The following is a 15,531-nucleotide window of genomic DNA, read 5'->3' as shown; positions in this document are numbered from 1 at the left end:
CAGGTGCCAATTGGCCTTATTTACAAGGAGCTCCCAATCTTAAAGTGAACCTAACCTGGCCTAAAACATATCTAAGACAACAATGCTGAAAAGCTTGCTCCAGTTGGTGCTTGTAAGTATCTGTTTTTTTTTTTAAATTCTCGAGTCTTCAGTCAAGCCCCTTGGATCCCAGGCGACACAAGTACTTGCAGGCCCACACTATCTGAGTTTTAGCAGTGTTACTGTATATCTTTTAGGCCAGGACAAGTTCACTTTAGGGACTTCTCTGTAAGCATGGACTTCCAGGTAAATTCAAACTGTCTCTGTGCTTGGCCCGTCTGCAATGTACAGCCATGTTCAATAGTTTTGAGACTGACACAAATATTCATTTTCACAAAGTCTGCTGCTGCAGTGTTTTTAGATCTTTGTCAGATGTTACTATGGTGTAATGAAGTTTAATTACAAGCATTTCAGAAGTGTCAAGGGCTTTTGACAATTACATTAAGTTTATGCAAAGAGTCAATATTTGCAGTGTTAACCCTTCTTATTAAAAACCCTTGCTATTTGCCCTGGCATGCTGTCAAATTCTGGGCCACATCCTGACTGATGGCAGCCCATTCTTGCATAATCCGTGCGTGTGGTTTTTTTTTTTTTCTCTTGCTTCTTGAGGATTGACCACAAGTTCTCAATGGGTTTAAGGTCGGGGGTGTTTCCTGGCCATGGACACACAATTTTTATGTTTTGTTCCCCAAGCCACTTATCACTTTTGCCTTATGGCAAGGGGCTCCATCTTGCTGGAAAAGGCATTGTTCGTCACCAAACTGTTCTTGGATGGTTGGGAGAAGTTGTTCTCGGAGGCTGTTTTTGTACCATTCTTTATTCATGGCTGTGTTCTTAGGAAAAAATGTGAGTGAGCCCCTTCCCTTGGCTGAGAAGCAACCCTACACATGAATGGTCTCAGGATGCTTTACTGTTGGCATGACACAGGACTGATGGTAGCACTCATTTTTCTTCTTCGGACAAGGTTTTTTTTTTTTTTTTTCGGAAGCCCCAAACAATTGGAAAGGATTCATCAGAGAAAACGACTTTACCCCAGTCCAATCCCCATAACTTTTGCAGAATATCAGTGGAGAGAAGTGGCTTCTTTGCTGCCCTTGTTGACACCAGGCCATCCTCCAAAAGTCTTCTCCTCACTGTGTGTGTGTGGATGCACTCACACCTGCCTGCTGCTATTCCCTAAACTAGCTCTGCAGTGGTGGTGCCCTGATCCCGCAGCTGAATCAACTGTGGGAGACGGCGATTGCTGGACTTTTTTGGGCGCCCTGAAGCCTTCTTCACAAATGCAGTGGAAATGTTTTTTTAAAGGGATTACATTCATTTTCATAGTAAAGAGTGACTTTGCAATAAATTGCAATTCATCCGATTGCACTTCAAAACATTTTGGAGTATATGCAAATTGCCATCATAAAGGCAGCAGACTTTGTGAACATTAATATTTGTGTCATTCTCAACTTTTGGCCACCGCTGTATGTGTGAGTGACCTCAAACAATGAAGATGTGTGTAAATTCTTTGCTTTGACAATCTCAAACAAAGCTGAAGTTATGGCAAACAAATAGTTATTCCAACTGGAATAAGAATCTCCATTGTGTATCAGTGCTAGTATTACTATACTTGCTGTTCTTCTCTATTTTGACTGACAGGAAAATGCTGATTCCTTGGCACATGAGGTCTGCTTAGCTGTGTTTTCCCTTGCTGGAGGAGTTGGAGAGCAGCCAATGCCTTTAGGATGAAACATCTGTCAGTAATGACTTGTGGCGGTACCCATAGTTAAAGTACTATATTTCTGGGAAGTGGAATCTGCTGGAAATTCAAATGTTTACATTACTAGTGAAATGTGTGTATTTCTCTATTATGCATTATTAATGTTTTTTCTGATATGGTGCCTTTATATCTTTCAAAATGAAATATTTTACATGCAATACACTACTTTATAACCAATTTTCAGTCTTGTGTTTTTTTTTTTTTAAATTGACTTTTTATGCAATGCAACAATCAGCTCCTGGGTTTTAGAACCTGCTATAGAGCACACTATACACCCCACAAAAAGAAGGCTTCGGTGTAAAGCTGTCACCTGTGTTTTTTTTTTTTAACTACACATCGTCACAACGGAATGCATATTTAGATAGGGCAGAACTGATACCGTTTACTTAGATTAGTGCTCTAATGCTCACTGTTATCTGTTGCTGCAAGGATGAGGGGTCTAGATCAGGTCGTCTCTGAACTGATCCAGATCCCCCATGAAGAAAACTTAAAAAAAAAAAAAAAAAAACTCATCAAATGTAATACAACATGATTTTATTGTCTTCCTTACCCCCTTTCCCCATTAATACCCAGGTCCCAACAAATATGATGAATGACATTCCTTATCTGTGAGGGTCAAACACTGATATGAGTGTAATGTTTTCTTCCTCATCCATGAAGGGACAAAGGAATTAAGATGGTCATGTTATACTGCTTCCTAGAGGAGGATTAAAAAATAAATACAAATTTGGTTCACCTCAGAAGAACTCCTCTTCCTAGCATTTATCAGCGTATAACAAGTACCCTTTAAGAGGGAAGTTTCAGAAAAAAAAATGTACAGAGCCCCCTTCCCCTGCACATCACACGGAGCCCCCTTTCATTATAAAGCTCCCCTGACAGCATTGCCAGCATACTCTAAAGTAAACATCACTGCCAGTCCCTTCTCATACACTGCTCCTCCTGTGTCACTCTCATTGTAAATCAAAGTTTCTAAATACCTCAATTAACGCCGCTCTCCTGTGGACCCAGTCATGTGACTGCTCTCCTCTTTCATTAACTGTCACACGACTGCTCTCCTCCAATCAAAACCTACACTGGAGGAGCCGCACCTGAGGCAGACCACCAGATCCCCGCCCCACCATTGGTAAGAAATCAATATATATATATATATATATATATATATATATATATATATATATATATATATATTGATTTCTTACCAATGGTGGGGCGGGGATCTGGTGGTCTGCCTCAGGTGCGGCTCCTCCAGTGTAGGTTTTGATTGGAGGAGAGCAGTCGTGTGACAGTTAATGAAAGAGGAGAGCAGTCACATGACTGGGTCCACAGGAGAGCCCCACCATTGGTAAGAAATATATATATATATATATTTCTTACCAATGGTGGGGCTCTCCTGTGGACCCAGTCATGTGACTGCTCTCCTCTCCTCTCTAATTTCACACGCAGGCACTATTTTCCCCTCTTTTCAGGGCGAAAAAAAGTTTTTTTTTTTTTTTTTGCTCGTGTCCTTGATGAATGGACATCTTTTCAGCTCTTCTAACCAAAATGTGCCCCCCTTAATTTACTTAAATCAAAACTTCCACTGCTTGAGCTGGTCTCCACATGGCAGTTGTACAGATCAGCCTTTCCTTAGCTTGACTTTTGAGCACTTATATCTGGACTCATTGCAGGTCTAGTCTGGAATGTGACCTTCAGGCACCAGGTTTCACTTAGAGAATTTTCCCAAACATTGCATATTGTTAAAATTTAGCCATGGAGTACTTTCCTAGTTCAGAGTTGTGGCATTGCTTCAGTGGTTGCCCACTCTGTTAAGTAGGTGGATCATGCTGAGCACTGGAAGCTAATTATCTTATTGCACCCAGTGAGTATCTTTCAAATTTTCTGCTACTGCTGGTTTACTCACAAAGTGTTAGCGCTGAAGTCATCAGCTGGGTGGAGTATTGTGTGCACATTTTCCTACCATTCAGTACAGAGGAAGCATCATGCTGCTGTTCCTGCTTTGCAGAGAACCACATGGAACTCTTCGTTACTTTTGGGTGGCTACAGTGACCTGTCCTCTTAGGCTAACTGACCCTCACCAGTTCCATGGATTTGTGTGTACCTGGGCTCAAGCCTTGCACTTTGGGCCTAGTTGCAACATGTCCCCTCTGTTTAGACAGAAGAGACGGTGCCACTGCTATGGGTGACCCCAACCCATACTTTCAGGGGTGTAGACCTGGTATCATGAGGGGTACCATTGCCTGTACTGTGAAATCGAGTGACCCTGTAGTTATAGGGTCTACTTTATCTCCATGAATGAGGCTTTTGGTTTACCAAAAATTAATCACCATTAATGTAGAGCCTTTTGGAGAGATCTCCATCTTCTAAAAGCAGGGGACCAAAGGGTAGGTAAGCTACTATCTGAGCATTCCTTCTGAAAATGCTAGTTTCCTTGGCTGTTATATGGATCCTTTTTGGCTTCAAGAATGTGTCACTTGCCAAGATCATGTACACTGGTCAAAAAGTCTGCCTTCATGTTACAAATTTATTTCATATATCTGAACATAACAAAGAAATATATAAACACTGTACATTTCTTTTAATCCTGTTTCCAAACCAAGTTCCACCAAGAGCTGATCCCTATGTATCCACACAGATAGCTAAATCTAATTTCTGAGATGTAAATGACTCATCGCTGTATAGCTGAGGCTACATACAAAATATACAACTGCTGCTGGAGAACAAGAAACAGGTCTTCATTTACAAAAAAAAGGGGGGGGTGGCATTTTGCTGGTATTCAGTAATTTACTATGTCCACATAGCCCTTTATTTTTAGAATACAGTAATTATGACTAAACTCATAAGCAGCACTAGTTTGGCACATAATTGTAGACACAAATATAATAAAAGAAATAGTCCAAAGTGAAAAAATGTCAAATCTATATTTGCAATATTTTGTTTTAGCGCAATCAACAACATAGGACAAATAATTTATGTTCTATAATGTAAGATAATACATATGTATTGGGTCACATCCAGAATCCTCACTTGTATTTACAAATAAAAATATTTAAATTAAATACAAACAAATCATAAGTAAGAAGCTTGTTGCTATAATACAAAGTTTAAAAAAAAAAAAAGGTCCCCACACAACTGAGTATAAGGAACGTCAGTGACATTAGGAGTGAGTGGTGCATCAAAGTTGCAGAACGGATCAACTCTTAAGAACTCCTTCTAGAAAATCCCTCTCCAGCATCTCCTCGATTCTTTGCCTAGCTTTACTACAGAACATTTTCTGGTTTTCCAGTTTAATATCCTTGTTGGTAAAGGAGTTCTGATAAAGGACTGGGCTCCCTGAGTCTCCAACACATCTGCTTGTGACTTTACTATTGAAGACTTGACTGAGTACATTGAAAAAAGGCAGAAGCTGTTCCATACTGCGAATGGTGGAAATTGTAAGCAAGAGGTGTCCTGGGTCCCAATCTAATATTCTCCCTGAGATGTCCTCTTCTGGGTTTTTCTGGGTCATAACAAAACAATATGAGTCAATGTTTCCTTTTTGAAGTTCCAGTAAATGTCATTATGAAAAGACATCAATATCTGTCAATTGCCAACATTTCTAGACCTTTTTATAGTGTTTGAACAACAAACATGCAATTGGAGAGCTGGCAATGGAAACCATTCTTTAACACAATTTTAGACATTATAACATACCTTGCAGTAAAAGTTCACTTTTTTTAGAAAAAAAAAAAATGCACTTTTTTTTTTTTTTTTGCTGGCAAAGAAATGTGCATTCATATTTTTTTTATTTTTGGAGCCTGTAAAGCGGGCATCACTAAATGACGGACCGAGTGACAGTTCAGTCCATATCGTGACCGCAGCAGCAGACTCCTCTCCTCCCACAGCTGTTAAGGATCACTGCCCTGTAGAGGGCGGGAGGAATGGCAGGGTGATCCTGGACCCACCGCTGTTATCATAGCAGAGTGGGCGTGAGCAATGGTAGGTCTACAGCAGCAGCTGCTGAACTTACAGCAAGTAGGACCCGCAACCTTCTTCCCCCCCCTCCTCCCTGCCGCTGAACCCACAGGGAGGGTGAGCATGCCCAGAAGGAGTCCACCCCCCACAACAATGAGTTAATGTGGGAGGGGGGAGCTATGATATGAACAGGGTGTTTTTCTAAAGGGTGTGGGATGTAAGGGGGGGGGGGGGGGTGGCGGGGCTCCGACGTGAAGAGGGAGACTGAGGACACTAATGTAAAGGCGGCTGTGACATGAAAGACCTGAGTCGTAGGAAAAAAAAAAAAAAAAAAAAGATTTGGCCCTTTGCAGAAAGAAAATGTTAGCAACCGGGTCTCTAAATTTTAATTCAGTACCCCTGCTGTAAAGCATTGCACCAGTGATCAGCCAATGTATCTGTGTTCCTGTAGGGGCAAGCAGATGCAATCTGACAGGATAAGAGCATGAACTATACTGTAGACCGCCATAATAGTTTATGGGGGTGTTGGTCTTTTTAACATGTTACGAACTGTGAACTTATCCTTTTTTTAAAGTGGTTGTAAACTCTCTTACCTAATACCCAGTGACTGGCTGACCTCAGGTTTTTTTTTTTTTTAAATCTGCAGCCGTCTTTCTCCTACATTCAACTCAAAGTACAGGCTTTCTAAGCTATGAAAAGTGGGGTGCAAGAACCCACCCCCACCCAGGAATAGAGCCGAGGCTGTCAATCAGCTGGAGCTCCCTCACGTCGCTTTTTTTTTTTTTTCTCTCTTCGTATTAGGAAAACTTGTCAGAAGTGACTCGCGCAGATAGAAATAACAATATTCTGGATTGAGACACACTATAGAAGGCTATGCCTTTCTCATATTTCATGTCTGAGTTTTACAACCACTTGACCTCCGAAAGACTTAACCCCACCCCCTTTCTGACCAGGCCATATTTTTTTTTTTTTTGCAATACGGCACTGTGTTGACTCAACAATTGCACTGTCATGTAACACTGTAACCAAATTATGTCTCCCCCCCCCCCCCCCACAAAGAGCTTTCTTTTGGTGGTAATTGATCACCTCTGCGGTTTTTTATTTTTGCGCTATAAACAAAAGACCAACTTTTTTACTTTCTGCTATAAAACCCATCCAATAAAAAAAATGGAAAAAAAATCTACTTCATAAATTTACGCCAATATTTATTCTGCTACACATTTTTGGTAAAAAAAAAATCCCCATACGCATATATTCATTGATTTACACACAGGTTATAGCATCTACAAACTATGGGATTTTTTAGTAAAGTAGTTCCTAGCCAGTGTTGGTGTACTATGGGAGGTGCTTTTACTAGGGGAAGACATGGATCCTAGTCCCTACTTTGCAGAGACCCTTCCCTCCTGTTAGAACAGTGATTTGCCTGGTTAACAGGCAGACCACTGTTCTGGCTCTCTGCCTAAAGATCGGTGGGTGCCGGAGGACATCGAGTCCATGGTACCCACAGATCAGCTCCCGCTGTATATAATCAGAGGGAGCAGGCAGCATGCATCCTACCCGGTAGTGTCAGATCATGTACTAGGTAAGCGATCAGTGCAGCAGAGCCACCTTACCACCGTATATGTAAGTTATACCATTGGCAAGTGGGTAACTGGTTCCTGCCCGGCTTATTATACAATGAAGGCTGGGTGGGACCACTCTTGTTCTGGGAGGACATCACATGATATCCTCCCATTTTTGGCTTGCAGCACGGCAATTGGTGGTGAGCTTTAACCCTCAGATCAAAGACCCAATGATGTTGGCTCCTTACCATGTGATCAGCTGTGTCCAATCACATGTAAACAAATGCCAGTTATTGGCATTTCCTTTCCTCAGTGCTGTCACTGTCTGAGTAAAGGAAAGCCAATAACTGGCTTTCCTGTAAAAGGGCACATTTACACTGATTATCAGTGAAGAAGAGGAAAAAATACTTATTTGCGATTTTTTTTTTTTTTTTTTTTCCCCCCGGAAGAAAAAAGGTGTTATTTAAATTTTTGGTCTTTTTTCATTTGTTTAGCAAAAAATAAAACCCAGTGGATATTAAATAACACCAAAAGAAAGCTCTATATGTTTCAATAAAATAGAACTATGACTATGGTCCAAATCCCTTCCTACTCCAAGTAGAAATAATAAAAACACATATTTCTTGGATTTGGGATTTAATTTAACATGATCACAAATTGTGTGGTGCCTGATTTGTACAGGACCTGAGACTGCTACCTGTAGCTTGTGCCCTAATCTGTGTGCTTTCAAAGTGCACAGCTCGATTACACTCCCCATCACTGGCTAAGCATGGTGACCACATAAAGAACCACAATGAGAACTCTATAGTATAGTACTCAAGACTGTTAGTAATTTTGAGGAACTGGACAGTGTAGTGTTTTTCAGCTCAATGGTACTTTAACTGAACAGTTATCAAGGAATGTTCCTTCTTAGCAATAATTTGCTTCCTATGGAGTTCCATGGTAATGATTGGATCAGTGTAGCGATTTGTGAAATATTTTGCATTACATGTCACTGATGTGTGTTCTATTGATTAATATGCAATGATGTACAGTGGATATAAAAAGTCTACACACCCCAGTTAAAATGTCAGGTTTCTGTGATGTAAAAAAAATGAGACAAAGATAAATAATTTCAGAAATGTTTCCACCTTTTTAATGTGACCTATAAACTGTACAACTCAATTGAAAAACAAACTGAAATCTTTTAGGGGGAGAAATAAAAAAATAAAGTAATGTGGTTGCATAAGTGTGCATACCCTCTTATAACTGGGGATGTAACTGTGTTCAGAATTAAGCAATCGCATTCAAACTCATGTTAAAAAGTAGTCAGTACACACCTGTCATCATTTTAAAGTGTCTCTGATTAACCGCAAATAAAGTTTAGCTGTTTTAGTAGGTCTTTTCTGACATTTTCTTAGTTGCATCCTACAGCAAAAGCCATGGTCCGCGGAAAGCTTCCAAAGTATCAGAGGGATCTCACTGGTAAAAGGTATCAGTCAGGAGAAGGGTACAGAAGCATTTCCAAGGCATTAGATATACCATGGAACACAGTGAAGAAAATATGGCACAACAGTGACATTACCAAGAACTGGATGTCCCTCCAAAATTGATGAAAAGACAAGAAGAAAGCTGGTCCAGGAGGCTTCCAAAAGGCCTACAGCAACATTAAAGGAGCTACAGGAATATCTGGCAAGTACTGGCTGTGTGGTACATGTGACAACAATATAGTTAGTAAGGTTGAATAAAGACACCAGTTCAACCTGAGTGAGTGTGGGTGCGTGTCTACAATTATCCCTATTTATTTAAGGTACCCATATAGTGCCATCAATTTACGCAGCACTCCACATATACATCGCACACTCACATCGGTCCCTACCCTCAAGGAGCCCACAATCCAAGGTCCCCAACTCACATTCATATACTAGGGCCAATTAACCTACCAGCATGTCTTTGGGGTGTGGGAGGAAACCGGAGTACCCGGAGGAAACCCATGCAGGCACAGGGAGAACATGCAAACTTCAGGCAGGTAGTGTCGTGGTTGGGATTCGAACCAGCCACCCTTTTTTTACTGCTAGGCGAGAATGCTACCCACTACACCACTGTGCTGCCCATATTCTTCATACGTCTGGGCTATGGGGTAGAGTTGCAAGACTGAAGACCTTTCTTACCAAGAAAAGCATCCAAGCCTGGCTAAATTTTACAAAAACACATCTGAAGTTTCCCAAAAGCATATGGGAAAATGTGTTATGGTCTGATGAAACCAAGGTTGAACTTTTTGGCCATAATTCCAAAAGATATATTTGGTGCAAAAATACAGCAGATTACATCACATCTCCAAAAGTACACTATAGCGACAGTGAAGCATGGTGGTGACAGCATTATCATTTGAGGCTGTTTTTATTCAGATGGAACAGGGGCCATAGTGAAGGTAGAGGGAATTATGAACAATTCCAAATACCAGTAAATACAAAACCTTCACACTTCTGCTAGAAAGCTGAACATGAAGAGGAACGTCATCTTTTAGCATGACAACGACCCAAAGCATACATCTAAATCAACAAAGGAATGGCTTCACCAGAAGAAGATTACAATTTTGGAATGGCCCAGACCTGAATCCGATTGAAAATCCGCGGGGTGATCTGAAGAGGGCTGTGCACAGGAGGTGTCCTCGCAATTTAACAGATTTGGAGTGTTTTTGCAAAGAAAAGTGGGCAAATATTACCAAGTCAAGATGTGCCATGCTAATAGACTCATACCCAAAAAGACTGTGCTGTAATAAACTAATACTTTGTTTAAGCACCTTTTGATTTTAAGGGTGTGCACACTTATGTAACCATATTATTTTTTTTATTTTTACTTCCCTCCACCTAAAAGATTCCAGTTTGTTTTTCAATTGAGTTGTACAGTTTATAGGTCACATTAAAGCTGGAAAAAGTTCTGAAATTGTGTATCGTTCTCTCATTTTTTTACATCACAGAAACCTGACATGTTAACAGGGGTGTGTAGACTTTTTATATCCACATGGCCTCAACTGCCCAAATGAAGAAATGTGGGCATTGGACAGGTGAATGACAGTTCACCAAATTCTGAGAAATCACTTTTGTTTCAATTCTACTGTTTGTGCACGTTAAAGTGTCTCTGAAGACAAAAAACATCTTTAGTACATATCTGCAATACATGCAACATTTCCTCACGATTTACTTCTCCCATAAGTACAGAAAAATAATGGTTGAGGTGTACCTTCTTCTTTGACATGACAATACAGCTCTGAATTCCTAAACATTTGATGTCAGCCCTGTCTACTTGATTTCTGATGGATTACAAGTCATAGACTTCGCCTCAACTTCCCCATCTCCATAACTTTCTGTACACAAGAAGGAGCTATCAGATCATAAGATTTTTCGAAAAATCAAGAGGTACAGTTTGCACTTCTTCAAGAATGTAATTGTCAGTGTTTACATACACTTTAATGATAAATTATGTTCAGCATTTATACCTTGGCTCTTTTCCTTAAGAGTTTTGCTAGCCGTACAACATATGGTTTGAATTCCCTTTGATGTGTTCCTTGCCGTCGTACCTCTAAACCCGAGTCATCTGAGGCTTCTGGAATAAATGCCCAGCGATACCTAAAGTGCAGAGCAATATATTCTATTACATGCCATGCAATGAATTTGAAAACAGGACACATTTGTAAAATAAAAGATATATCACTATTATTAAAAGACATTTTGATGCTTGGAACAACCCCCCTAGCAGACCTGTATGGAGAAAAGTGAAAAAAATTTTGAACACACTAGGGATAAACACTGATCTATCCTTGGCCAAAAGCTGTCATTAGTGTAGAATTTAAAACCAGGACAATTTGGAGGCCACCTTTTATACCCTGGTTACACACTGAGCTGTATTACCATAGTCATAGTGCTTACGCAGTGGATAATGACCGCTGTTGGATTGTTAGCTCACAGTTTGTTATATTATGGATATGCAATGTCCATGTAATGAAAGAATGCTCTGATAAAAGTTATGTACAATAATATGTTCATACATGTGCTTTAAGGTGGTTGTAAAACTCTGACATGAAATATGAACAAAGTACATCCCTCCATAGCAGTGGTAGGCAGCCTTTCAGGAGGAAATCAAAGATCCCCGGAGGGGCATTTCCCTTTACAAAAATAAACAAACTATCAAGTCCCCCAATAAAAAGACAGCCAAGTAATGTACTCTGCCTCTTTCCCCGCTCCCCCACAGTAGTGTCCTTTGCTTCCTTTACATCACCACCCCCCCCCCCCCCACACACACACACGCACACACACTGCAAAGGAGTTAGCACTGTCCTATCTTACAAGGGCTGTACAGCAGAGCGAAGAGTGAGAGGCAGCACAGTACTGGAGGAGGGTGGGAGAGGAAGCTACCATAGTTCACTTTTCATCATAACAAGCTGGTGATTGGTTGCTAGGACCATCTAGCTACCAATCACTTGCTGTTTAACTGAAGCAGCTCCTGCCCTCCCATCCAGTGCTGTTCTGCCTCTCGCTCTCCACTCTGCTAATAAGATGAGAGAGGCGGAAGATAAGGGGAAGGATCGGCAATCAACCTGTCCACTGCCTGCAAGCGACAGGTTGCCGGCTGTATAGAATGTACTTGTCTCAGTCCAGAGCACTATGTGTTATTTCTTTCTGCTGCCTGGCTCCTCTGCTATCAGCATGTCTCTTCTCATCCTAAGAAATAAAAAGGTGACACGGGAGGGATCTCTGGCACACAACTCTGTTCCTGTGTGCTGTGTGAAGGGAGAGGGGACTGTGTCCCTTCCCTCCAATCAGCTCTCCTCACTGAGTGTAACTACAGCTCTCTACCCCCTGCTTTTTGAAAGCTCAGACCAGCTGTATAAATTCTGCACTTTAAACAGCTGTAGAGAAGAGAAGACTGCAGATTAACAAGTACGACTTCTGTAGGGTGATTTGTTTCATTTTATATATCACCTAAGGCCAGTCACTTCACTGGTTTTATGTATGGGTTTACAACCATTTAAACAAAGAATAAGAAAAAAACAGAATCAGAATAAAAAAAACTGAATTAAAAAAAAACAAAAAACTGTTCAACTGTAGCTGTAAACATGAATAAAAGCGTTCCCAACGTACATCTGAAACTGGGGTAAATTATCAGAGGGTAGTGCCAGAGCTAGATCCAGGAATTTACAAGCAGACAGATAGAGGTTTAGCCAGCGCTGACTGTTATAGGATGTTGAAAAGCCATTTCCACCAGTGTATGTTGTCTCTAGAGCAGCAACAGATGGTCCAGATGTTCTACAGGAGAAGAAAAGGATAATAGTTATTGGTAAGGTGGCTAGAAGGCCATTGCGCAGAGCACTGAAAACTATTGAAAAGAAATATAGGAACATACCTGCTTATATCTTCATCAGCAGTAAGTTCCTGCTCCATTAACAGAAAAACTTGTACCTGATAAAATTATATCAAGAATTACTGTTAAGGGCCTTTCACATTACTCCATAAAAAAAGAAAAAAAAAATGCTTTAAAAATGCATACATTTTTTTTGCTGTGTCTTCTGATCTCCCGACTACAATCATACACCTGTGCAACTTGGAAATGTGGCCGAAAAAAAAAAAACATACTGCAAATGTATTTTTTGTTTGTTTTCTATAGAAATCAATGGGAGATGTGTTTTTGGTGTGCTTTTGAAATGCGCACTAATGATGCAGAACTTTTAAAAATGCAGCGCACTAGCGTGAAGAGTTCCATATTTAAAGGGATACATTTCTCATACAATTTTCACCCCAAAAAAAGGAGCAGTGTGAAAGAGCCCTTTTAAAAACAAACATACTGTGATCATAAGAGGAGCAATGCAAAGAGAAAGGGTTTGTGTCTACTTCAAACTACATAACTTCACCTGCCCTTAGGTGAGATTCTTTGTAATCTTGACAAGAAGAACATCAAAGAAATAAAGGACAGATAAACACTGGGTACCCACCAGTTCAGTGATCATGGTTGGCCATAAGGAGGTGAGGTGCTGAGGAGACATTCTCAGGAGCAATACCCGAAAAAACAGGAACACCTGGGAATGAAGGGTGGGCACCTGGGGCAGCCGCAAGCTCTCCACCAGCCTCTCTTAAAAGCAAAGACACACAACACTGATTGTTCATTGAAAAACAGACATTCATGTACCAAGTTAATTTGTTATACTCTAAAAAAATCTAATCTAGGCCCCTACAATATGAATAGTAAAAAAAATTCCCGAGCACTCCAATTTGACATCTGTATGTGCCTCACTGGGGATATTTCACATCCTGTAGACTACAGGAGAGAGGAAATTCCCACTTTGACTGTTGTCACCTGGGACACCTGTTCCTATGACAACCCTTGACTTCTGTCATGGTAACACCTATACAATTTTGGATTTTACATGACATTCGGCCCCAGTGACAATGGTCAACAGCAAAATCAAAAAGGATGAATTTCCCCAGTGGGGGACAGGGGGGTTCTATTCTTGTACCAAACTAGTAAAATGTTTTCGCTACAAATAGATTATGATGGCTGCTTCTAAAATAATAACAAAAGCCTAGATTTTCAATGTCTTCATGTTTCTCTTTAGAGTATGCAGATACCCCTCTGTTATCGACCTACATTAACAATGGTCCTGTAGATAAAGAGTAAACAATACAAATATCAATAGCAGAGGTAATTAGGTAGTGCAAGTACAGCACTGTAAATCTGGGCAAGAAATGACTCGTTTCCAAGTATCAGGTCACAGCGACCACTATTTGCCTCCTACACAATATGCACATTTAGCTCAAGGGGCAACAAAAAAATATTGAATATTTCACATTTTGCAACACGTTAACTCTTAAACTGATGACACAAGTTACAATCTGATAGTGTAACCTCTGAGTAATCGCCGTTAGATTTACCAAAAACGAGATATGATGACCTACAGTACCTAAACATTCCATTCAATTAAAAAAAATTCAAAACTTGTACTAAATAGTTGATACTAAATCTAAATGGTATTGTTCAATCAGATTGCATATAATCAGCTTTACAAGGATATGATCGACCTACAGTAAGGCCAAATTGCCCAATCTGCTGTTTTGCATCCAGACTAAAACTGAATATTAGGTAAAGTCAATATGCAGTAATCTCCAAGTCAGTAACATATAAAATGATTTAAAGTTTGATACAAAGTCAGCATTTTGCAGTGATGTCTCACCTTGTATATCTGGCAGGAATTTCTGGTACTGATCAATCTCACTGCTGAAGATAGCAAAGGCAAGTCTCTTTAGCAGCATTGCTCTTTGCTCCAGCTCTGCATCTCTGTTAGTGAACAGACTGAGAGAACTGCTCTGAGCAACGGCCACACGTGCTGCAATACAATGGTAGTGGTGTGATCAGTGAAGGTATGCCAGCATATACCTTAACAAGAACTATTTTACGGTTATAGACAGATGTTGACAACTACAAATAAAAATTGAACATCTGACTAATTGTAGTCTACAAACAGCTTGGAAAGGAAGGCAGAGAAAACAACTTACTCATTAGGTCACGAAATGTGGTTTTGTCATGTGTCATCAGATGGTCCATGATTGCCCTCCAGCTACAAGATGTAAATAAAATTGTTGTCTTATTTAGTCATTCATCAATTGAAGACCAGATAAACAGAACAAATGCATACTATGCAAAATAAATGCTCTCCATGAGAAAAATAATGGACATGTGCTGGAAGTATGCTTTCAACTAAGCAATAAAACATGCAAATATTGGACTTGTTCCTGTAATATCCTAACGGTGGAGAAATAAGAACAGAGAGTCTCATGATGTTAAAAAGAGAAGTATGGAGTTTGAAAAAAACAAAAAAACCTACATACTCACCTAGGTGGATTAAGCAATGATCTGATGCTGCATCTGTCCCCACCGACTCTAAGGCCGCGTACACACGCGCAGACTTTTTCGACCGGACTGGTCCGACGGAACAAATCCGTCGGACAATTCGACTGTGTATGGGCTCCATCGGACCTGCAGTGGACTTTTTCTGTCGAAAATCTGACGGACTTTAGATTTGGAACATGCTTCAAATCTTTCCGACTGACTCGAGTCTGGTCGAAAAATCCGCTCCTCTGTATGCTAGTCCAACGGACAAAAACCGATGCTAGGGCAGCTATTGGCTACTGGCTATCAACTTCCTTATTTTAGTCCGGTCGTACGTCATCACGTACAAATCTGTCA

General features: G+C 40.4%; 2 protein-coding genes across 8 annotated transcripts in view; one reads left to right on the top strand and one right to left on the bottom strand.

The window, feature by feature from the left end:
- The window catches only part of PGM3 (phosphoglucomutase 3), a 70,992-nt gene extending 69,014 nt beyond the window's left edge, over nucleotides 1–1,978 (top strand). For all 5 annotated transcript variants that reach the window (XM_073626873.1, XM_073626868.1, XM_073626869.1 and 2 more), the window contains one exon: nucleotides 1,681–1,978. In XM_073626873.1, coding sequence (XP_073482974.1) covers nucleotides 1,681–1,770 — 90 coding nt within the window. In that variant the 3' untranslated portion in view covers nucleotides 1,771–1,978. The remainder of the gene's footprint in view (nucleotides 1–1,680) is intronic.
- Nucleotides 1,979–4,302: 2,324 nt separating this feature from the next.
- DOP1A (DOP1 leucine zipper like protein A) overlaps nucleotides 4,303–15,531 on the bottom strand; it is a 151,957-nt gene continuing 140,728 nt past the window's right edge. For all 3 annotated transcript variants that reach the window (XM_073626865.1, XM_073626867.1, XM_073626866.1), the window contains 7 exons: nucleotides 14,841–14,902; nucleotides 14,519–14,671; nucleotides 13,283–13,419; nucleotides 12,697–12,752; nucleotides 12,435–12,599; nucleotides 10,793–10,922; nucleotides 4,303–5,297 (listed from right to left, as the gene is read on the bottom strand). In XM_073626865.1, coding sequence (XP_073482966.1) covers nucleotides 4,992–5,297; nucleotides 10,793–10,922; nucleotides 12,435–12,599; nucleotides 12,697–12,752; nucleotides 13,283–13,419; nucleotides 14,519–14,671; nucleotides 14,841–14,902 — 1,009 coding nt within the window. In that variant the 3' untranslated portion in view covers nucleotides 4,303–4,991. The remainder of the gene's footprint in view (nucleotides 5,298–10,792; nucleotides 10,923–12,434; nucleotides 12,600–12,696; nucleotides 12,753–13,282; nucleotides 13,420–14,518; nucleotides 14,672–14,840; nucleotides 14,903–15,531) is intronic.

This window comes from Aquarana catesbeiana, linkage group LG04, assembly GCF_042186555.1.
Source record: "Aquarana catesbeiana isolate 2022-GZ linkage group LG04, ASM4218655v1, whole genome shotgun sequence".
In the NCBI taxonomy this organism is placed as follows: domain Eukaryota; kingdom Metazoa; phylum Chordata; class Amphibia; order Anura; family Ranidae; genus Aquarana; species Aquarana catesbeiana.
Note: the sequence above shows the minus strand (reverse complement) of the source record. Positions and strands in the feature narration are given on the sequence as shown.